The 24722-nt window shown below is 38.1% G+C and overlaps 1 protein-coding gene across 1 annotated transcript in view; it reads left to right on the top strand.

Moving 5' to 3' along the window:
* Positions 1-24722, top strand: part of FRMPD4 (FERM and PDZ domain containing 4) — a 295383-nt gene that overhangs the window by 215821 nt on the left and 54840 nt on the right. The window contains 2 exon segments of the mRNA XM_036380463.1: positions 13886-14046; positions 16148-16250. Of these exon segments, the coding sequence (XP_036236356.1) occupies positions 13886-14046; positions 16148-16250 (264 nt within the window).

Genomic DNA, 24722 nt, shown 5'->3' with positions numbered 1-24722 from the left:
TGGAAGCTGCATTGCAGCCTCAAGTTTACAAGAGCTATGCAAAACTCAGATGAAAATCCAGTCTTCTGTTTGCCTTTAGTTACAGCTACAAGGAGATCTAAGAGGAAGAGACAGGTTTTGTTCTTGTAGAAAACATTCAGTTCATGCTCATGTTTTATTTCATCTGGCAATATGTACACAGCTTCAGGGCTAGATTAGTGATGGCTTTTCCTCCAAGGAGCTAAGCTCCACTATAGAAGATTTCCCAAGCAGCACAGTCACTGAAGCTGTGAGAAAAGAAGATACTGGTGGCCATACCCTGTGATCCCTACAAAGTGGCTTTAACTGAGTTTCTGTGTGCTGGAGTAATTATTACCCCTTTAAAATAGAAGTTGCTTTAGTCTCATCACTGTGAATTAACAGTGCCTCACCTAGATTTTACAGGGCAATGTCCTTTCAGTATGGCCAGAAGAACAGGGAATGCAGGCTGATGCAGCAGACTGAGGATGGCAGTGCAGAGTTTGATGGATGGTGAGATGATAATGTTGCCAAGACTTCCCAATGTTTTTCTATTTCCCATAAAGACTGCTTTTGTCTTCCCTGGCCTGAGTTTTACCTGGATGTTACTATAAGTCAGGCTGCCTGTGGATTCAGGAAGGAATGAAATACTGGTTGATGTTTGAGCTAATCTGTAAGAAGCATCCTGGTAGGAAAAAAACAAGTTGGGTTTCTTTTTCAGTCTCTGGAAGGAAGCTGGAAGTAAGATATGGAAGTTATGGAGACTTCTTGACAGTTTTCCTTGTAATTTTTCCTGCACTGATAATGTCACAGGTATAATATTGAGTGTTCCCAGCAGTCCAGAAGTTTGACTGTTGGCAGTAGCGACTCTTTCCCCACACTATATACAATTAAGATGATTAGAGGAGTTGCTGATGAGTGGTTTCTCCTCTGATGTTATCTCTACCTGCTCCCCTTCCCATTTCTCCTTCTGCTTCATGGTTGAACTATGAAACAAGTCACCCTGGACTTGGTGTGCTCATGCTCCTTGGGCTTTTTTTTCTTCTCCCATCATCACTCTTGAAAGAATGTATATGTGGCTGGGCATTTAGCTGGATTTTGGCTGCTGGGGGTTTTTCCCCAAGATGGTGCTAGTGAGGATGGGATTCTTCTTTCATACCTGGGTATTCTAAACTGTTGCCATGCATCTAGCTATTTTCTAAAGAAAAAAACTTCAGGTTTATTTTAAAAGTGATTTAATTTTCCTATCCTTCTGTCTTAGGAGAACAGAAGAAGAGAAGTTTCATTGAAGTGGTGTAAAAGATTTAATGCAGAACACTTTATATTTTTTCTGTAGCTGCAAGTTTTTTTCTGGTTTATTTGGGGGTTTGTTTTCTTCAAAAAGCTTTATGTATTTGCATCAGGCCATGACTGGGAGGTAGAAATACAGAACCTACCACTGGCAAAAGAGTAATCTCCATAACTCTACAGAATATGGATGCAGAAGCTTAAATGAGACTTCTTCTAAACACATTATTTTGTTCCTACTATTTCATTTATAGCAAAACTATAATGGACAGACATAAGATGCCCTGAATTGCTCATGCTTTAGTTGATCTCATTCTTTGCACAAAATAAAATAAATAACTGTGTTCTACGAGGATATGAATTTGATTTAAAATGTTAAAACTTTCCCAAGTCTATTCCTTATGTTTATGATCATAAGTAGTAGAATAGTTGAGTTTGACAGAACAGTGAGTAGGTTAATTATCCATCACTGAAGAAGACTTGCTGTTTTCTCTTGCCAGATGTTTTAATTAATTTTTGAAAATAGTAGAGCTTTGCTTTGTTTTTATTCCAGTTGTTTTAAATCAATTGTGAGAATGTATGACTCATGTTTCAAAACAGAATTCAGAGAGTAATTTAATTTCCTGATATGACAGATTTTTTCTGTCCTATCCCCAAATCTGAAATATGTAGTTTTGAAGTTAAACTGCTTGTCAGAAATGAGTAAAACTTCTTTAATTAATCATTCTGAGTTCTTGATTTGTGAAATAACAATTTTATTTGCATATGTTTGCTATATTATTAAATTATGAAAATGTGTTCCATTTATAGACTAGGCTCTCTGTGATTTTAAAATATAAATGTTGGTTTGTTGAGTAATTAATGATGGGAAGTGCTGTTTTTCTTTTGAGAATTTGTGCTTCCTATATAGACTGGCTTCTTATTCTATTAAAAATTAGTCTACTAAATGTCCAGAAATTTATTTCCTAGTTTCATTTTTAGGCCGTGATGTGACCAAAATATGCATAATTCCTGGATCTGTCAGCGAAAATATGTATGTAGAAGAGAATCATAGAAGTTTGGAAAAAACCTCTAAGATCATAAAGTCCAACCATTAACCCAGCACTGCCAAGTTCACTGCTAAACCATGTTCCCAGTTTTACACATTCTTTAATACCTGCGGAGTTGGTTCCCTGGGAAGCCTGTTCCAATCCTTGACAAACATTTGTTTAAGATATTTTTCAAATATCCAATCTAAACCTCCTCTGATACACCTTGATGCCATTTCCTCTCGTTCTATTGCTTGTTACTGGGAAGAGACCGATCACCAAGTCACCAAAAGCTCCTCTCAGGTGATTGTAGGGAGTGACAAGGCTCTTCTGAGTCTTCTCCAGACTAAACACTACCATGTCTCTCGGCCACTCCTCATAAGGCTTGTGTTCCAGACCCCTGATGAGCTCCACTAACCCTCTCTGAAGTCAGACAGTTTGGTTTGGCTTCACATTCCTTGGTGGAAATGTTTTTTACTTTTATGGCAGACATTTAAAACCAGAGTTCAGTATGCTTTGTATGGACACTAAAATGAGGCCACAGTATATTTTATAGAGAGTTGAAGTTTTACTGGTATAATTAGTCAGATGTTTCCCTATTTTTTTTTTCTTCCCATGTGCTGGGCCATGCAGTTTAAATTCTACCCTGTGTTTTGCAGGCCACTATGGTTTAATAATGCTCTGTGAAAATTAAGGGGCTTTGGGCCAGGAAGTGTTATCTAACTAGAAAAACACTCTTTTATAGAATGCCCTACGTAGTGGAAGTAATTTAAGTAGTAAATTTGGAACTTCATCACTGGAATGTTTCCTACAAAATTGATTTTATCCTCATGGTATGGACTAAGCTTAATGGGGGATAGTATTGGTCTAAATTTAGCTACAGCTAGATAATCAGATCATGCAAGAATGATGTTTAAATAAGTGTGTAGTTCAGCACTTATTTTAGTTTTGTGGGGGTTTTGCTAAAAAAAAAAAAAAAAACCAAAATCAAAAACCTTGGTTTTGTATAGCTGCCAACTACCACTCTTTCCATATAGTCCTGAGCCCCAGATCAGCCCAATCCAAGGCAGACCTACACTTACAAGATAAAGTGATTTACATTTACTGCCAGTGGCTCAGATCTATCCTTGTTCTTAAGTTTCAGAAGATAAGAAATTAATATATTTCAGAATGTTAGTTATGGCTTATTTTCTTCAAGTTTGGCCTGTTCTGTCAGTCTGACCTGTCTATGTACAAAAAGAGACATGACAGTTTCCAGGCTGAAAATGTGTACTACAGGTGTGCAGTATCAATGACCAAGATTTTGTTCTAATTTTATTTGCTTTTTTGAAAGTCCAAGTCTTTAAAGTCATTTTTTCATCATTGTATTTAAAGTCAAAATTGCACTAGTGTTGTTTTTCCTTTAAAAAACCCACCATTCCAAAGTGCTTTATGTACTTTCTCAGTTAAGAAATCTTGAAGGCCTTTATTATGTTTTTCATGAGATGGGGCTTTGCAGAATTTTATCAGCTCTAGATTTCAGAGGAGAGTGACATGTCTGTGGCTTAAACAGAAAGCAAACCATCTGCAGAATTGTTCTGAACTCCGAAGAGAAGATTGTCATAGTTTGGAATTAACTGCTTGCATTACTAAGAGCTTTCACTGTTTACAGAGAATTGGGGCTTCTTGAGTAACAGGGAGAGTTGATGTGCTGGTCAGCCTGGCTGCAACTTCCATCATAATTTATGTTTTTGTGTCAAGGTTACTGTACATGACACTTTTGTTTGACCTTTTTCTTCACCTGTAAGTAAGGGGTTTCTATCTGAATAGGCGTCCCTAGAGCAACTGTCACTCCAGTTTAACTCCAATGCACCTGTTTTGAAATGTTGTATATTACCTTATTTCTCCTTCACCTCTTGAGGAAGCTTGCTGGCAGTTACAAATTGAAGGAGGTAATGATTCTTGTGCATTGTTACCACACATAGTGCCTTTAATAATATTTATATAGATACTATCAAACACAATGGATTGGAAGTGGGCAGATTCTTGCATAGGTAAGTAGGTAAATAGAAATTACTTGCAGGCTTTAGGAAAAGCTTCTTTGATATAATGAAGCTGCAGCATGATCTGCAGCACCCCTATTTCTAAGATATATGAAATACCCTGTGGTTACTAGAAGTGTTCTCGCTTAGAAAGGTTAGCTGCTTACTTTGGAATGAAAAAGTAAGTCCAGAAAAATAATTCAGCCATTTGTGCTGAAGTATAGAGAGTAATTTATCAGGAAAAAAAATCCAAAGATCAAACACACCTGATTTTTTCTCCCTTCAATATCCTATGCTTAATTTTTGCATGACAGCTCTATCTGGCAGCCTCACATCCCATCAGTGCAATCTGTCATTCTAACTTACTTCAATTAAGTTCTCTTTTTCATTTCGCATTTGCTGAGGAGTCATAATGGCATGCTCCCAAATCAGCAGTCCAGAAGAGTAATTCTTTCTATTTGTAGTTGTTAAAAGAAAGGAGAAAGGAAGAGGTGGTTTCTTTTTTTCCTCTCTGTCCTGAAGGCCTTCCCCAGAATTACAGAACTAGAAGATTTGCTTTGAAGACCAATTGTGAAGACTTTGTTACAGATCATGAAGGTTTGAATTTGGGACTTTTGTGAGTAGTTATGAGAATCTTTTAAATACATTCTATTCCCCTTGGTTGCTTGCAGATCCCTTTCTGTCTGGAAGCTGGAGAATTAAAGGTTTTCCTTGCAGTCATTGTATCAGTTCAGGAGTTGGACATCTTTATAAAAGTAACTTCCCAATCTTTCCTGTGCTGGAATTTCCAGTGAAGAGAATTCATACCCAGCATGGGAAACTGGAGACATCTGGCTGTGCTGATGTACAGATGGCTCCTCTGTGTTACTCCGTGTTAATTTGGACAAACTCAATGTTTCTAACTGGGTTGTTGTGTTGCCCTTTCCTGAAGTGAATGTACAGAAGCAGGCACAGTCCACTTCTGAGTGCAGAGAGCTGTACTGACCAGAGTGATGTAAACTCAGGGTTTATATCCCTGAGTATTTAAATACTTGGTTGTGGATAAACTAAGCAGCTGCAGTATTGAGCACCCACTGTTTATCAACTAACCCATATGCTGGTATTTCACCTGTTTTTGACACTGGCAGCTGATGTTCATTTTTCCCTGAGAAAGGTTGCACTTTGCCCAAGAGGCAATTGGTGGAATGCTGGATCAACACGGTGCCATCAGAAGGGCTAGTTTTTTGTTCAGGAGCCCTCCACTGTCACTGGAAAGGAGGGAAATGAGTAGATAATTCAGAGCCCTTTCTGTAACCTGCTCATCCATTCAATTGCTGAAGGAATGAGGAAGATTAAGTTCAAAGGATTAAAAAATGGGTTTTGCTTCTGCTGTAATTGCTTATCTCCATATGCTCATAACAGCACTGAGTTCCCAAGAGTTAGGCAGGTACAGAACTGTCAAAGCAGGGGCTTCAGTGTTTCAGCTATTTGTTCATGCCAAGCCCAGCTCTGCCAGGGGGCTACATGGGCATATGAAATCTGCATTCTGTCTTCTTACCCTGTCATCAGGTTACCCACACTTAGTATTCACAGAGAGTGACATGTGATTGTTGGAGCAAGCTTCCAGCATTGCAGTAGATGAGATTTTTTTAGTTAGTAGCTTTCCTAATCTAATCAGCACCTTAAAAGCAATTTCTATGCTGCTTCTCCTCCCTTGTTCTTTTTGTAACATTTCAGTTGGACAAATTGTCCATGTTGAGTTGGAGATGGCAACTCCTTTTACTCGCTGGATGGGAAATGCTGGCAGCCCTTAGCACAGGTCTGTGCTGTTTGTTGCAGACTTGGGCCAGGCAGGGCTGACAGATTGCTCTTGATTGGATTAGTGTGAAATCTCTAAAGCAGGATGAATAGGAATTGTTTGTTCTGTTTTCCAGAGGACACTTTCAGCCCAATAGGATTTATTGTGTATTTGCAGGTTGGGTTTGTTTTTTTCCTTTTCTATGTCTGTAGTTGCAACAGGGTTTATTGATGCATGTGCAGAGGATAATGAAAAACTACATTTCAGATCATCCTTAAGGGCCTTAAAGTAATTCACTGTCCTAAACAGAGTAGCTCAGATCACTTTAAGAAAAATGCTTTATGTTGGGTTAAAACCTGGTTGTACTTCAAATCCTTACTTTGTAAGAAATTCCTGTAGTGGAGGAAAGCCAGTAATTCTGATTTCTAGGAGAAACATCTTGCACAGTTTCCTTCTTGAAGGAGCTGGGCCAGGCAAGTGGCCAAACACCCTGCCTCCCTGTGCTATACTACCAGCCCATGATGCATATGAAAGAGTTGACCTGTGAAAAGGCTTCTTTCAGGAAGGAAATACCAGTGACTTTGTGGCATTGTAAATCTTTTTTTCCTGGAAAAGGCAAGGACCAATTGCTGGTCAAACCAGCCAATGTTAGCCATTTGCCATTTCTGCTGGCTTGCTCTCTCCCACATTTTGAATTACCCTGTGTCTACACAGCTCCAGCCCAGGACTTGCCCTGGAATTTCTTGTGGGAGGCAGTTCATCCATAGCTTCATCCGTACAGTCTTGTACCTATGAGTATTTTGTGAGCTTCCTTTAACTGTGAAAACCTGCTCAAGAATGGGCCCCTGAGTCTCTGTTCAATGACAGGCTTTGAAACCAAGAGTATTTCTGCTGAACCTGGTGTCACCCAGGTGGGAGGAGTTTGCTGGGACAGAAACTGAGTGCAGAAGTGCCATTCAGCAGTGTGTAGGAGCATAACTGCATGTTAGGGGGGTGGGCTGTCCGTGTGCATTACGTGCCACATGTCCATGGCTGCAGTTCAGACTCAGTTGTCATTGGCACACCCCTGTTGGCTGTGCATTTTGGGCAGTGAGTCAGACAGAGGCTGCCATCATGCTTAACTTCCAGGGGAGGCAATTCCAGCATTCAGGTGGGCCTTTCTCCACCAATTTTCACTGAGATGTTTCTGTGCAATTTCTGCTATTTGGCATGTGCCTGTAAAGTCCTGTCCCAATACAAAGGGCAGGAAATCCAACGTTTGTCATGAACAGAGCCTTTGATATGTTTGTGGCTATCCTGAGAGAAGAATAATTTTAAAAGATAATTTCTCTAGCAATCTGTAGATACAATACTCAAAGCAAGCCAACTGCTAGTTGGCAGCTGGGGCTTGAGGCTTATTTCCATGTCTGTGGGATTCAACTATAGAAGTTTTTAGGTTTTTTTCTTCCCAATATATGACATTCCTATATAGAATAAGGCAGAATGCAGAAGTGTTCACATTTTACACATGTAATAATATGAGTCCTAATTGTCATTGTGAATTATATTTTCAGTGTGTTTTCCCCAGTGCCTGACTAAAGTTGAGCATAAATGTTTTTAGCTCTCTGAATTTGTATTCATGTCAGTTTTATTCAGTGCAATTTTGGTTGACTTTGCCTTGCTTTAGATTGCAGATCATGCCCAACAGTGGAAGAGTGGATTTTGAATTTTTTTACGTGTCAGATTTCCCTGTATCCAATTTTATCAAAAAAGCTGTCACCAGCTTCTTCTGAAACCAGCAAACCTTTTTCTTTCTAATTACATTTTTACCATATGTTCATCCAGATGGCATATGCCAAACATTTTCTAGGGTGTTATAAAATGACCTGACTTTGGAGGATTTAACTGTTGAAGAAGCTTTAAAAAAAAAAATTGACACTGGGGCAAAAAAAAAAGTAGTCCTAGAAAGAAACAAAAACATCTGATAAATAGCCCCAGTTGCATTTTGTGGCTGTGATACTGAATTCTTGGTATGTACACCTGCACAAAAACCAGTGAAAATAGAGGGAATGTTTTCTTTAAGTGTTAAAAGTTGACTCCATTTTTAACCAGTGAAAATAAAATTTATGTCTGTTGAATGTGTCTAAAAAAATTCTTGAGCTTTGAGTGATTCTCTGGTTTCCTGCAAAATGGAGCAAAAAAGAGTTTGTCAAGGCACCAGATTCTCTGTAGGAGCAGCAGTTTTACTGAGCAATGTAATAACTACTTGGGCACTTTTTTCTTGAAATATCATTTTCAAGTAAAAGGCATTTGATGCATGGTTTTGACACTTGTGTCCTAGTTCTTAATAATTCTTGGGGGATTTCTTAGAGAAAATAAATTAACTTGGGATATACTGAGAGGTTCCAGGAAGAAAGGAAGGAAGGAAATTATTTTTCATATTTAGCTACTAGTTAAGCTAAATTAACAAAGATGAGTTTTTCATTTTCTGGAGGGCTTGCATATTTCTTCATCTCTATGACAGTTCTCTTTTAACTGTCATTGTTATTTTGGTAGTCTTTCCAGATTATCAAACTGGAAAATATAATACCCTCATGTTGTTATCAGTTTCCCTAAATCTGTCTCAAGTCTCAAGCCATTTTATTTATTAATTAAATCTACTTCTTTGTGTTGCTACAGTAGCTTTTCCCACTCCCAGGAAATTCTGAGTGCAGAGCCCAAGACTCTGAGTATCATAGAGTTCACAGAGTATGAAGAGGTTATTTTGGGGCAGGATGGGCAGAGACTCATGGCAGGGACTCAGATAATTGCGAATGAAAGTTTGTTCAGTGTCCTTAACTTGCACAGATCTTGTCAGAAATAACAACTGCAATCAACAAAGCAGATCCTCCACCTCCTCCAAACTAATGAGACAGGATTTTAACAGTGCTCAACAATTTGAAGTGGTTTTGTTATTTCTGAATTCAACCTTCGGTAAAAAGTCCTTATCTCCATCCTCCTTGCCCACTTCCACTCATCAGTCTGTGAGTGATTTGACATTTCCACAGGCTCTTCTCTGTTATTGACCAAGTTTACACCTGCTGTGTCTCAAGTGAAAAAGAGTCTATTTTGTAGGTAAATCAATCTGTATAGGAGAAATACTGTAACTATTTAAAAATGAAGGATTAAACACCCCAAAATTGCAAGCTGGTGTCAACCTGTGAAGTAACAGAAACAAACTGTAATAGGGAAATATGAAATGAGATACCTGAAAGCAGCATATCTCCACCCTGTCCAAATATGATGCAACAGCTGATTGATTACAGTTGTTTTAGAGTTTGTGGGTGTGCAGCTGTATTCAACTCAGTTCGAGGTATCACTTTTTTTGCTTTCTGTTTGGAAGTCTTTGCAGAGTGGAGCTAAAGTTGTTCTGGTGCCTTTGTTACTTATTTCTAAAATAATGTTTGCCATACTAGGATTGCTGGGTTCATACCATAGTTTTCAGTTTCTTAGAAAAGTTAGCGCTCTAAGCATTTTTCTGTGCAAATGAAAACTCCATTTTTTTTCCAAAAAAAAAAACTTCTCCAAAAAAAAAAACTTCTGACATGTCAGGGAATGACATATAAAAATGCAAAGGCTAAAAAGCATTGTACTCAGACACTTTGCTTTTAATTACTATTAAGCATTATTAAATCAAGCTCTCGGTTGCAGTCTTTGTTTATATATTTCTTGGATTATTCAGCCTCTAATTTAAATAAGGACAATGCTAGGAAGGTTTCCATGGAAAATATTACCAAGTTAATAACTTTGAAGCTAATTATGTGAAGATTCAAAGTGTCAGTCTTAAACTACACCTCTGACTAAGCCAAGCATGAATTTGGATATGCAAATGTTAAATTAGGCTCCTCATAATGTCCTGGGCTTCTGAATTCTGTTTGCAGGTGCTAGCTGCCATGATGCAGCTGATCAGTGCTCCCCTGGGTGTTTTTCTTTCCTAATTTTCTTCCTCCTTGGCTCTCTGGAGGCCCCTTTGTGGGCAAGTGTGCACATGATTTTTATGCCACCCGTGCAATGTCTCTATTCTGCTGTGTGCGTTGGTGCATGCTCACTCAGATGCCTTCTCTCTCATTTCCCCTGTTATATTGGGGAAATATATTCTATATTGACTAGAGCAGTTTCCACAGAGAGTTTTTGAGAATAAGTGCTTATAATTGCACTTCTGCTATGATTTTCCATAGCTGGTAGTTTATCTCTCAGAAGAGCCTGGTATATAAAATCTCCATTCAAGAAATTCTCTAAGAATTTTTCTCCTTCATATGGCAGCAGTGTCCCACTGCTGACAACATGAGTGCATCAGAGAAGATGGCCTTTTGCAAAGCAGGGACTAATCTCAGCTGTTGAAAATGGGAGGAAATTAGTGTCTCTCTTTGAAAAGGCAATCTAAGGACAGCTTGAGTTTGTGTACATGGAAAGAACAGTTCATATTTAAAATCTCAGCTTTTTCTTTTTCTCCCATTTTTCCTTGAGAAAAGTAAATCTTTAGGTATGATGTTAGAACTGTATCTAAATGTATCTAAATACTTTTTTTAGGGTGTTTGAAGCAAATAGAAAGTTTGTAGTGTTGCATTTTTTCTTCTAAGACCTTGCACAGTGTAAGGGATCTTCTAGGTAGGGTTCTCCAAAGTGGCTTTTTTGAGTCCAAGCTTATTAGATTCTGGTTTAGAACTCATAGCATAGTTATTCTGCAGAAGTTAATATTTTTCATAGCTGAGATGGAGATCAAATACCTTAAATTAATGCAAAATTCAAATTAGTCTTGAACTGTGGTATCACAACTGGCATCTCAATAATGAACTAACCACAGGAGGAAGCAGGTTTGTCAATGTACCATCACAAAAAGATTTGAGCATTCATCTGATCTCTTCTGGGATCATATTTATACATCTTGCTACTCTCTTGAAGTACACCCCCAACATACTGAATGGCACAAGAATATCTGATGCAGCAAGCTGTGGAAGTGTGAGCTGCAGAGTCTTTTTAGTTGATGTATTCCAAGGTGGATAAGCTTAAAAATCAATAGTGTCTGCTGTGCCTCTCAGAATCCTGATGGACTGCTCCTTGCTGAACCTCTTGCTTAGGCTTTAATAGCTGATGCTGTGCTGCTGCAGATCCTCAGCACCAGCCAAGGCAAGGGCTGGAGCATCCAGTAGCAGGGCTGCTCTCCTAAGCAAATCTCTGTCTGCTCCTAGACTTTGTTATGAGAAGTGCTGCTGGTTGTTGGGGGACTTGGGGGCTGTTTTGAGTTTTTTTCTTTTTAAAACAGATTGCAAAAGTGCTAGAAGACAGAGTAAGAACGATGTAGTAGTACAATGAAAGTAGTTTTCAAAGGGTCAAGCAGTAGTTTCACATTGCTTGTAAATATGGTATTTTCTCTTTAGGACAGAAGGCACTTTCTGTTTGGACTTGTAGTGCCCTAAAAATGGAAACAGCTATTAGGAAAAAATTGTTAAATAGATTATCTTAACTTTGTGAGGCTGTCATCAAAGAGAGGTAAAAAAATGCAGAGTTTTGTCTTCTCTACCAAAACAAAGTTCTCAAGTCGAAATAGATGGTTTTTCAGATACCAGTGACACCTCAGAAATTGTCTCATTAGAAAGAAAAAAATGTTTGAATATCTAGAAGCATGAACCACAAATAGGAATTTATGGAGAGGAGATGCCTGGGAGGTCTTGAAGATAGATTTCTTAAAGGGTCTGTGTATAATTCTCTGGGCTTTCTAACAGTTCATTGGAAAAAGAAATTAGAATGTTATCTAAAATAAACTGACAAAAGCTGGAGGAACAGGGGGAGGAGGAGGAAGATAATGAAGTATCAGATGTGATGCTCTAGCTGGTAAAAAACAAGTAATTTCTTTGCTGACCTCACCTTATGCATATATTAAGAGAGCACAGAGATATTCTCTTGCTCTCTTATTTTTGTAAGGAAGTAGTTTCTGCCACCTCTGATCATATGCATAAAAAGACAGCATGTTACTCTTAGGCAGACTGAATCTAGTCATAGGGATAGAAAGCTTCTTTGAAGAAAAGCCCTAGAAAAATCCAGTAACAGAAATAGACTCCCACTGAGAGTTTACTGAGATTTTGCTGCTCTTCTGTGTATCAGTAATGAAGCAGACCATGGAGAGAAAGTAAATTGATGTCATGCCCAAGGTGTATGTGATGGGGAAAGATCAAAGAAGTTTTTGTGTGTCATTAATGCTGAAAACAGATCTCTGAATGATGCCTTTCTCCTTATGGACTGCCAGTTTGGAGTTCTTCAGGGAATTGTATTCACAGATGGAAAAGGGACAGGTGGTGAGAGCAACAATGCTGGTTGCATGGTATGTCCCTTAACCCTCATGTTTTAACATGTTATATGTAAAATTATCAAAGATATGTGAAAATTACTTGACTTTCATATTGTTAATTACTCATGAGGACACCAACGGATGATACTGCCTAGTGCTGTAGGGATATCTGCCTCTCTGATGTGCATTTCAGAGTTCTCAGGCTGGGCACATGGTTGTTACCTTTCTCAGAGCTTGTGCTCTCCCTGCAGGTGGGGCTGGGACTTGGCTTCCTCCATTTGTCTACTGCATTTATTTACCATGAGCTAGAGTCAGTTCAGCACTTGCAGACTTACAGTCTCTTGAAAGCAAAAAAAGAGTTAACTCTTGGTCAGGCAACTTAAATATAATCTGAGGTCTCTCAGAACTGCAATGAGTTGATGCCATGAGCTGAAATCTTTGTACTGAGCTGACCAGATATTGCTTGTTGCCTGCAGTGATAGTTTGGTTTCCTGAAGCACATGAGTTCAATGGATGGTGTTTGGGGTATGACACTGGAGTGGTCTGTTTGTCTGTCTGATTGGCACTGGGAATTGGTAGCTGTGATGAAGCGTGGACTTCAGCCACTGGGTGGAAAATGCAAACTATGTTTTGGTTCTGACTATGTACAGCATCAGCCATGTTTCAGTGTTTATTAATGTTAATTTAATATCTTTATGCTTTTAAGCTGTTACCTATTTCATGGATATGGGATGTAGGATAGCTTTCATCCTTTCTATTTTCTGCTTGAAAACTCAAGCTCTTTCCCTGCAGCCACGAGAATTTTTTCTTCTAGGTACAATAAATAGACTTTGTCATAACATGTAGAAGAAAGCAAAGTATTTTAGTAATTCCCCATAAATATATTTTCTTGATTTTTTTTTTTGTTTGTTTGTGCCTGGAACATTTTGAAGTGATTTCAGATAGTTTATCCAAATAGCAAATATTGAGCTGTTATGGATGCCTTAGGAAGGGAGAGGATTCAGCTCAGAAACTTGCTTACCATGTTAGATCCCCAAATTAAAATGTGTGTCCTCTTTTTAAAAAGTCTAACAGACTCTAATCATTGAGTTTTATGTTATGAGTAGGTCACTACTATTATTTTTCCCTTCCAAAAATTGAAGGATGAAAAATTCAAGTGCAGATGACAAAGGCTTTATTATCAGGTTGTTTTTCTTTCATATATGGGATATGATTAAATGTGTGCTGTCAAAAAGAGACCTCTTTAAAGCCTGATACTATTGATTACTATTTGAGACCTGCCAGCAGCATTATTACTTAATGCATACGAAAATCTAATAGAAAATTATTAAGTTGGTGCTTTAGTTCCTCTAGTGAGAACGTTTCAGATATTCATCTCATATCGTTGCACAAATTGCTTGGCTCAAGTAGATACCACAAAATCATGTTTTAATGATTTTTTTCCTTTTTCCATCTTTTATTTTTTTCACAGTCACATGACACAATCAGCCACATTTGAAGACCCTCGAATAGAAAGCTGCCAAATAACCCCTCCAGCCCCTCGGAAAGTGGAAATGAGGAGGGATCCTGTGCTAGGATTTGGGTTTGTGGCTGGTAGTGAAAAGCCAGTTGTTGTACGCTCAGTAACACCAGGTATGTTTTCCCCACTTGACCCCAGAAGAAAACTTTGATTTAGCCTACTAAGATGAAATGCAGCTACAAATTTGAAACTGTTGAAATATTCAGGCAGGCAAAGTAATCACAACTACTAGATATGATTTTTAGCCTTGTTTTACCCAGTGGTTTCCTTCCTCACACTCATTTTTGAACATTACATAAATGTCTTAGCAAAAAGCCAGTTTGGAGTTATTGCTCAGAGCCATTACTATTGTTTGCCTGAAAAAAGTTAACCCATTTCATTCAAGGAAAGAAGGTCTTCTCCCTGGTATCTTTATATTGGTTTGCTGTCACCTCCATTACCATTGAATCAGCATTTTCAAGAGGTATGTTGAGTTCTGAGATTAAAACTTGCATATTTTTCATTCTCACCATCACCTTCCCAAAGAAAGCTAGTTTTCTAAAAACAATATATCTTTCTGAAAAAGAGGATGTTACTGCTGGCTTTTTTTTCTTTAATGAATGCATCTGTATAACTATATGGTTAAAGGCCGGGTCAAAAGATATCCCCAAACATCTTACCTGCAGTGAAAATTAGTGAGGATTGTGATCTCTTTGAAGTTATAAGAGACCAGACCTGGGATAATCTGTTTCCCAAATCACAGGCTCTTGCTCTCTATGCTCAAAAGTCCAGCTCTTATGTAAAATTGCAGCCAAGGGCAGGGATTTGACTTTGCTCCTATTCAATATGTTCTCCAGAACCCCCACAGAGAGCAGAGGATAGAGAGGCAAAATCGACTCTGTGAAGTTCTGATGTCATTTACCAACGTGTGTGCATTGATTACATTTGTATTGCTTTCACATGAAGTGAGCAGTGTAACTAATATTTGAACCAGATCCAGACAGCTCATTTCTCTCAACGTGGCATTATTAATGTAGTTTTATGTTAAAATTTGGAAAATGTGTTTACTATGTTCTGTTCCGAGTGAATAGGAGGAAACATAAGCTCAGGACAACATTCTCCTACGTGGATTTCTTCCATTTATGCGGGTTATGGAAGTGGAGTAAAGTTTTCAAAGCAAACAGGAAAGGATCAGCATTAGCTCTGTTGTTCAATGAATTGGTTTTGATGCTGAAACATTTTATTTTTAGACTTTATCTTCATAATGGTAATATTATTTGGTATTTTATGTATCATTACTGCAGAGTGTAAAGACAAAGACTAGAGAGGATATATCTCTACAATAGGAACTGTGATGTTACATCAACTTCTGGGCATGTAAATGTGCTGAGAAAAAAAATAATATGTGCATTTTATAAAATACAGTGCACTCAATGTGCATTTCAGCAATGCCAGAATCCAAACCACATAGACATATACGTGACTGATTGTCTATTCAGACTAATGCTAAATATTAGTGTCTAACTGAAAGCGGCAATGCTTTTGGATGTACCCGTGTTCATCAAGTGGTAGGAATCCAGCAGAAAAGAGATTCAAGCAGCTGGGGTATAAAAACTTTCTGTCTCCAACTAAAGAAAACAGGTCTGCTTTGCCTAGAACAGAAAAAACATAGGAGAGACCTGTGAATGACATTCAAATACGTGAGTGATGTTTCATAGCAAAGAGGAATAAGATGTTCTCTGGCGTTACTTTGCCTGGGACAGGAAACAACATATTGCAACCAGGAAGATCTGGTATATTTACCATGGGAAAAGACTTCCTGTTCTTTACAGTAGATAAACAGGATCATTTTTTCACAAGAAAAGAAATCCTTCTCAAGGTGGTCTTACAAAGTATCAGACAAACATTGATCAAGGATGATTAAAATACGGTTGATCACACCTTAAAGGGTGCATAAGTTCATGGCTTATGGGTCCTTTTGGCCCTTTAGAAAACTAAGCCCTTAGTTTAGGTGGTTAGATTCAGGTTTAGAACGTGAGAAACTTCAGTAAAGTTTCTAAACCACTAGCTTGCAAGATTTTCCTGGTGAGGGAGTACTGGTAACGTCAGAAATAGTGTAAAAATGTCATTAGCCTGCAGAAAAAATACACTTGTAGTATATGAACAATGTTATCTGTGTGTTTACAATGGTCTGCTAACCTGTGCTCTTCTTTTTTCTTTCTTCATTTGTTGCAGGCGGCCCCTCTGAAGGAAAGCTTATACCAGGGGATCAGATCATAATGATTAATGATGAGCCAGTCAGCACTGCTCCAAGGGAGAGAGTCATCGACCTTGTCAGGTAGTGGATGTCCTGTCACTTAAACTACAAACCCAGTGACTTATTGCCTTGTGCAGTCATTCAGTAGTACAGCAAGTCTTGCCTTCCCATGGCTGAGGAAAGAGAAAATAATTGTTATAAAATGTTATAAAAGTTATAATGAAGAATGATGAATTACTTTAGTATTAAAATGAAGTGTCCTCTTAAAATGTCATCTGAGTAGCTGAAAAAGTATAAAAACATCCAGGAGTAGCTCCAAAGTACTTGGGTATCAAAAGAGGATAGTATTTTCCTGGTATTAATTTTTTTTGGTATGGAGATGATTCCTGAAGCATGGAAGCTCTAGTCACTGTTGCATTACTGTTCATTTTTCACATGAAGAAAGTTAAGTCAGATTTGTCTTATGTGAAGAATAAAGAAAATGTGGCAGGGTGATTTTTGAGAGTGAATGAATGCATGTTAAGTATATAGAGAAGCTCAAAAAATGTTTACATGGAATGCAGGTAGGTGAGTTTGTGTGAAAGAAGCAGGCAGAAAAGAGAAGAAGACAGAAAACTAGACCAAAAAAAGTGGCTGGGGATAATACAAGAAAAGAGAAATGTCAGTATTTGTAATGGGATGTAGAAGGAAAAGAAGGACAGTGACTGATAAATGCTAAGGATATAGAAAAAGATGTATTGTGATTCATATAATAAATTTTGCTTTTGGAGTAACAAGAAATGTTAGTGCATTGCACAGAAAAATGGCAAGTAACTAAAAAAATAAACTTGAGAATTAATAACTTAAATTCCAGTAGCCTAATTGCTGTACCTGTGCTGGAAATAGCTCAGGAGAACAAAATATGATGCAAAAACAATTGAACAGCGCCCAGTTTTGTCTCTGTATTCTTCCCATTGGTGTAAACTCTGAATTGTGGGTCTTGTTGATTCCTGAGAGATGCTCAGGTTCTAATGGTACCTCTTTTCAAAACTTAGAGCTATCAGTGTTTTCACTGTTACCTGTGTAATTTTGAGAAGCCACATTTGTTTACAGAAATTTGGCCAGGAAGTGCCACAGCGGTTGTAGTCCTCCTGCAAACGGCTGCTCGTTTGCTGGGGATTTAGCTGAAAGAAAATGTCCAAAGATGGTACAGAAATGGTATAAAAATGCCAGCAATGCTGATAGCCTTCATCTGTGTCAGGTGGGATTAAACTATATTTTGAGATTTTCTTCAAAAAGGTGTTAACCTGCAAGTCAACTAACAAACGAAACATGCTAAGAGCTTCTTGTGATGAGTAGACTCCTTAAACTGAAAGAACTGTCCTGCTCCTAATAAAGTTCTGTCTTGTGCTCTGTTTTGACTATTGGTATAAGCCTCCAAAATGGTCTTATTTCTGAGGTCTTAGTTTCTCAATAAAGCAGTAATATTGTCTTCTTCATTCTTTCCCTGATTCTTTGATATTAAGCTAAGTTAGGTTCTCTAGCTAATTTTCTGCTTCTAGCAATATGTAGTAATAACAGCAAGGAAAACAGACGGATTAGACCTGAGACAAACTTAAATTTATTGTATAGTTGATTCTCTGTCTGCCTTCAAATGAAATACTCAATTAGAATGTCACCCTTCCCAATTACATTGACTACATAAGTAATGTCAAATTAAGTGTTGTTTCATTCCAGGGAAAGCTTTAGGTGATGCTTTTCTTATACTGTAATTCTACCTCTGCTCTCAAAACCTGTACACTGTTGGGATTTTGACAGAGACTCATTCTTTGATGAAATTTGGAGTGAAATATATTGGGGTTGTATTTTACAGCATTTGAAAAGAAGAGCTTTCTTTTCATGCCAGTGGGCATGCCTGGAATGACTAGACACTGTCAATGAGCAGTCCTGACACCATGGCAGAAGCAAGTCTTTACACCAATGAAATAGTGAATCTCTTCTGTATAATTGAAGGTTTTCATATGGACTAGATATATTTACAACTTTTCAATGCATCTGTATTTTTCAACGTGCGCGGGAGAAGTTTTGAAATCTTGTTTTCCTGCAGGTAGCAGCATGTCAGTGGTCGGCAGTGAGGGTGTTTTAAATGCATGGGTTACACAATGGGCATAATCACAAAAGCATAGAAGAACTGAGAGGAGACTTCTGGAGGTCATCCAGTCTAACCTCTTGCTCCAGGCCAGGTAGTGTCAAAGTTAGATGTAGCTGCTCAGCACTTGCCTAATCAAGTCTTTAATATCTCCAAATATGGCAATTTCACAACCACACTGGGTAGATGTTTCAGTTCCTAACCAGTGGCCTTTCAAAAACACATGAGCCAACTTCTTCATCAGCTTTAGATGCATCCCATCTAGGCCCATGGACTCATGAGCGTCACTCTTACCTAAGCAATCCCTAATTCAGCCTTTGTCTGCCTCCGTTCCCTAAATTCTGTCACTGAGCTCAGGGACCAGGGTAGCAGACCTTGCCACTAAAGGCCAAAGCCAAGAAAGCATCAAACGTCTGAGCTTGTTCAGTATCCTTCATCAGGTTACCCACTCAATTTAGTAATAAGTTTGTACTTCCTTGGCTTTCACTGCTATTGTGGTTGTAGAGACAGACCCTTCTTTTATCCTTAATCCATCCCGGATAAGTTTCAGTACTAACTGAGCTTTGCAAACCCTATCCCTGCCTGGCCAGGCACAGCTTCTCTGTTTCTCCTGGGTAACCTGTCTCCATTTTCATCTCTGATCTCTTTCCATTTTGCACTGGGTCTTGCTCAGGCTTTCCCTGTAGAGCCACACTGGTGTCCTGCTTCCTTGCAGATTGGAATAGACCAATGGACCTGCATCCCAAAAGGACCTGCTTGCCAGTGCCCTGAACAAGCTGCAACTCTGGTTTTAGACTGGACTCTTTCTCTTTTTCTTCAGGATCTTAAACTGTACTATGTTGTGGCCACTGCAGCACATTAATGAGAAATTGATATTCCAACACTATTTTTTTTTCTGTGGTCTCTTGCTGATTGGGTATAACAAGGTATATTTTACATTCATGTGAAATTCAATGGCTATTTTTATGCAGCTTTCCTTCAAAGCTTTTTGTAAAGTTGGCAAGCAATTTGTCATTATAACTGCAGGGAGTGTGGAAAAAATCTACTTTCAAAATACTGATATAAAGATCATAGCATGTCAAATAGAAAAAAACCAAATTGCGTAAGAAGAGAAAAAGGCAGATTTCACAACCAGGTGAGCATCAAACTTCACCAGGATTAGAGAAGCCCAAAACTTCCAAGCAAAATACACCTAAATGTTAGATGTTAAGTCAAACTTGAATGTTAAACAGTTTTTAATGAAACACAATATTTTTTTTCCCAATAAAACATTGTCAGAAAATTAACTTGTGAGAAGAGCTATGAGCTTGAAGAAAAAGAACAGGATGAGGCAATTCCTGCTTTCTTAAAAAAAAATTCAAAACTCAAAAATTAAAAAAAAAATTAAAAAATTCAAAATTCCACCAAAAATGGTAACTGAAAAATGTCAATTAAATCTTTTTTTTGTTAGGAAAATGCATATCCCTAACCAATAAATTAGCTTTATTTCTAAATTTCCCACAAAATAAATGAGAGTGATTTCTTTTAGATCATTTTTTTTCTTCAGCCTTTTTCCTATCAGCTCCAAATTCATTGTCTAACTGTTACCCCTACAGGATAAGAAATAGATAGACTAGTTTTTCAAGAAAGTCCCTTTTTTGTAATGGTTTTACTACAGGAAAATTCAAGAAGTTAAATGCAATGTATAATACAGAAATTTTCCTATTGGCTTTTTATTACATTGTAATATTTTAATTATGTGTGGGCTTTTTAAACATTCATTACTGAAAATAATCTTCCTTAAGTAGAAAACTGTTATAGCCACTTCTGCTGACTCCAGGGGGTACTGAGCAGGAACCTGGTGAGCTGGTGAGAGATTTGCTTTTGTTTTTTTAAGAATGAGGGACAGTCTTGTATCCTAGGAAGTCTTAGGTCTGGAGATTATCAGGGATATTCATTATAAATATCCCCTGTAGGTCATTCTGATCCATTGAATTCTTTTGGCTCTGCTTTACTGGCAACACTTAATTAGTGTTCAAGTTGTCCTTTGAAAGCCAGGGTTGCAGAAATATGAATCAAGTGTGGTTTGCAGACAAAATCCATTTGGACTCATTATTTCTGGGTGCTGTTCAATGGCTTTTGCACCATCTTTTGTTCTCCTGAGCTATTTCCAGCACAAACTCAGAAGTCATGTTTATGGTTTCCCTTGCAAAGAGAGGTCAGTTTTATGAAAGTCACTTGAGGCTGTGGTCAAGATGAATTCCATTCAAGACAGACAGTTACAGAACTTTAAAAAGAGGAAGAAACAAAATCACTTTTCTAAATGTAAGCTTCAAGTCAAGGCAAGTAGCAAGTGAACAGAATACAAAGGATGTATTTGAAGTGCAGTCAGTTCAAAATTTATCAGGAGCTATTTATGTTGGATTTATTTTGCTGCTGATATGGATTCTGTGAGTTATAGCTTTTCACACTTGCTTACAATAAGTATTTTGAGGTACCACTGATGTCATGGCACAATGGAGCAATTTTTCCCTTATATGACAGTGAGCAACAATGCAACACTGACATATTAGAATCTATATGAGTGTATGGTATCAATTAATCGGTTGCTCAGAAGTTCATGTATCTCATTATCATTGGTTAATGTTACATTTTTATCTGTTTAAGAATCAGCTTAATCAACCCTTTTTTTTGAAACAAAGAAAAACATCTAACAAGTAATTTGCCTTATTAGCTGTTCATAGGCAACTCCTACATCATGAATAACTTGTTTTTCTTAGACTGCACCCAGTAGGCATTAGTCTACAAGGATCCCAACTTATGTAAACTGTCTTTTTATTTAGCAAGGTATTTTACTGAAATTTTAAGTGACACACAAGTGTACTGCTTCCTCCATAAACCAAACAGTGAGTAGTGGCATGGCAGTGGTACTTAGTTCACACTTTAATTAAAATAGTTATCCAGGCTGCCATCCAGGAGAAATTGGCATCTGAGGAGGGTAATCCATCTGAAATGCTTGTTTTGGAAAAGATAGCCTGTTGCAGAAAGCTTTATTGACTTAAGAAGAAGAACAGAAAAGTATTTTTAAGTAGAAACCTGACTTGTAGGTTGCTAAATTAGGCTAGATTAGTCCATTCCTTGCACCTGTAACAGCAGTAAATCAGTATTTGATATCCTCTGGAATTCCACTAAAATACTTATATTGCAAAGTGAGAAATTAAAAAGGTGAAATTCTTTAAGGGCTTTTATTTCTTGTTGGCTCTATTTTCTGTTTAAGAGAAATGACTCAAAAACATCTCTGAAATAACTCTTTCTTTGGCATGTTAATGTCACAGCAAGTTTTCATCAAGAGGATCTAGAGGATTCTTTCAATTCTGCAGTAGAATTTATGGTTTAATGGTGTATTGCCATAAGACTGGAGAAAAGGAACCCTCCAGGATTTTAGGCTACATGTTGCATTTTAAGTGCTAACATGAATTTAATCAATACTGATCCTCCTCACCATCATTGTGAAATGAATGAGGATTCTGTTACTCCCATTTGATTCTGTGTATGCCAGGGAACCACTTTTCCTACTCTGCATCCTCAGAGCTAAATGCAAGTGTAAAAGGGAGCTCGGTGACAGTGCCTGTCATCATCATCATCTTGCAGCAGCTGAAAATGCCTCTTTTCAAATGTTCCTGGATGTAGTTTAGACAGTTTCTTATACTGGATGGAGTAATTTTGGTGGACTTACTATTAAAGATAGTCTTTCTTCATCAGCATCACAGAGAAAAAAATCAAGCATATTAAGCTATTATCTATGATACTGCTTAGCAACCATGAACCTTGAAAACTGCTTTTTCTGAAAAACCAGTCATGCAGACATTTTAATTTGAAGGTACTCCCAGTTCAGTAAATGAATCTGGAGGCTGTACCCACTTTGTGTCAGGCCCTGATTGATGAATTGCTAGTGTTTTAGGTTTTAAACACATAATGGTGAACAAAGGGACAAAATGTTGGACCAAGTGATCTGTCAGAGTTTTACAAGTGCCATCAATGGAGATAAGGTTTTTGCCATTGAATTAGCTGCATCTGATCAGCTAGCCCATGCAGGGAGCTCAGAGTCAGGAGAAGTCAGTTCCTCTCTGTCTTGAAGGGTATTGTTAGATATGTATCTTCTATCTTTTGAGGTGTTTCTGCAACGTAATACAGAGATAACTGGATCATACTTCAAATTGGCTCTGAATCTGTGAGAGCACACGTTTAATATTATCTCATTTATCTTCTTTTCTGGGCTGCTGTGGTGCTTCTTGTTCTTGAGCTAATATATTGAAGGCTAATTCAGATTTCTCCAGATTTTAATTACTAATCTGCAATAACATTTCAGAAATGCTCACCCACCTTTTCAAAGGCCTGTAAGAGCTGAAAGCTGTACAGAGATATTACTTGTTATTGTTAAAATCAATGCCAACTATGGACGTTGTTCTCTTTCAAATCCATCATATCTCTCAAAGAATGCAGTGTCATATCCTTGCTTATTCTTGGGAGAAAGTTGACTGACATGGTTTAGAAAGGTTTGACCTTGATAATTCAGATGCTGTGAGTGCTGAGATCTTAATTTGTTGTGTACACTTAATTTTCTTTTTGTGTTAACCACGCTGAATGGCTCTCAGAGTCAGCAAGTGTAGGCCCTTTTTTGAAATTTCAAGGCTGATGTGTCATCTGTTTGAAATGTTGTGCCATCATCTCACTCTGTTCTCTAGAAAAAGGAGTCAGCCGTGATAAATTTCAGGTCAGCTGTTCCTTAACAAGTTGCTTTATGGAACGCGAGGACATGAATGGAGATATGGAACAGCTGTGCCCAAAACACAAGTAACTGTACTGATTGGTTTTTCAGATGTGAACCAGCAAATGTTGCTCTCATTAGCTTGTTCTGATGAGCTTATTACTTCTCATCCAACTAAACAAAAGTGTTAGCTTGTCCAAATGGAAGATTTGCTCTAAAGCCAAATGCACTGATGTGAATGTTTCAGAGTAATTGTTTCCATGTAAAGTCATTCTAATGAACACCCAGATTTGATTTTATTATGAATTAATGCTTTCATGTGATGAATTACCTTTATATTGCATGCTCTGCTATAGATGTTTATCCTTCTTTGTACTGTTTATGCAAGCCTCATGCATCAAAGGATTACATCTGGTTGGAATATGGAGCAGGAGGTAGCTAAAAATCTCCCATCCTGTGTTTGGGGTAGGGAAGGTTGGAGAGTAGGTGTCAAACTACTGCAATTGCAAGGTTTCTCTTTCCCAGATGCATTATAAGTCTCTTTTGAAGTGACATTTCCAAATCCTCAAAGACAATGTTGGGCAAGCCAGCCCTTTACATTGTGCTGTTTGTACTTGAATGTTCTGTGGATGCCTTGAAGACATTACAACAGGACAGCGACACTTACACAGGTTTATTCACTGTGAAATTTAATCAGCAGAAAGTAGAAGTCAGGGAGAAACACAAGCCAGAGACAGTTTCAGGAGCTGTTTGGGAAACACCAGACTCTGCAGAACAGTTTCTGGGACTGGGGAAGCAGTATAGGCTGACAGGAGAGGATTGTGCCATGCACCTGGGGCTGCCAGCATGGCGTGGCTGTGAAGTAGGAAGATGATAGAGATGCCTTCACCACTGCAGGCACAGAGCTCACAAAGTAACTGTCCTTACAGAGGTGTCTGTCTGCCCTCACTGGGAAGTTTACAACTCCCTTATCCTGCCAGTCAGTTGCTGACTAATTCAGCATATACACATTAGCTAATGAAGCTATTGTAAGGGCAAAACATAGCCATTTCTGAGAAGACATGATGGTTGTGTGCCTGTAATGCTTTGGGAAGGCTTTCACAATGTGACTTTTCCCAGTGACAGCATCAGCATTCCCTTTTATCCTGAGCCAGTGCTGGCTGTATGAATCACAGAAATTAACTGGTTTTCATCTGCTGTCTAAATAGCTTCAGGATGACAGAGAAGTAGTTCTTTAAAACACTGATATGTAGGTTGCATTGTCAATAAAGTAGCTTGTAGTTTCTCTGAATTATACCAAAATGCTGCATTTTGATAGAAGGATGGCAAAGGTGATGTCAAGAGCTGAGAGGCAAACATGACATTTTTATGGTTTTGTAAGTTGACCCTTGGAGACTTCTGTCAGCTACAGGTATGAGAGAAAGGCATTTGCATCGCCTCCTTATAAGGAATGCTGTTTTGAAGGTGGCAGTTTTACATGCACCAGTGTTCATAGGAGGTAAAAGGCAATTTAAACTGCTGAGAGAGATGGGTGAAAGGACTGTGACCATTTTGCAATGACTTGTATTCCACCAATTTGAAGTATCTTTAAAAACCTTGACAGGATTTTTCCCCTGTCAAGGTGGAAGCAGCATTCCCTGGGTGGGAAGGACATAAGGAGAGTGACTGTAAATGAGTA

The sequence above is a fragment of the Molothrus ater genome, chromosome 2, assembly GCF_012460135.2.
Source record: "Molothrus ater isolate BHLD 08-10-18 breed brown headed cowbird chromosome 2, BPBGC_Mater_1.1, whole genome shotgun sequence".
NCBI lineage: Eukaryota > Metazoa > Chordata > Aves > Passeriformes > Icteridae > Molothrus > Molothrus ater.
The sequence above is the reverse complement of the archived record's forward strand: the minus strand, read 5'-3'. Positions and strand labels throughout refer to the sequence as shown.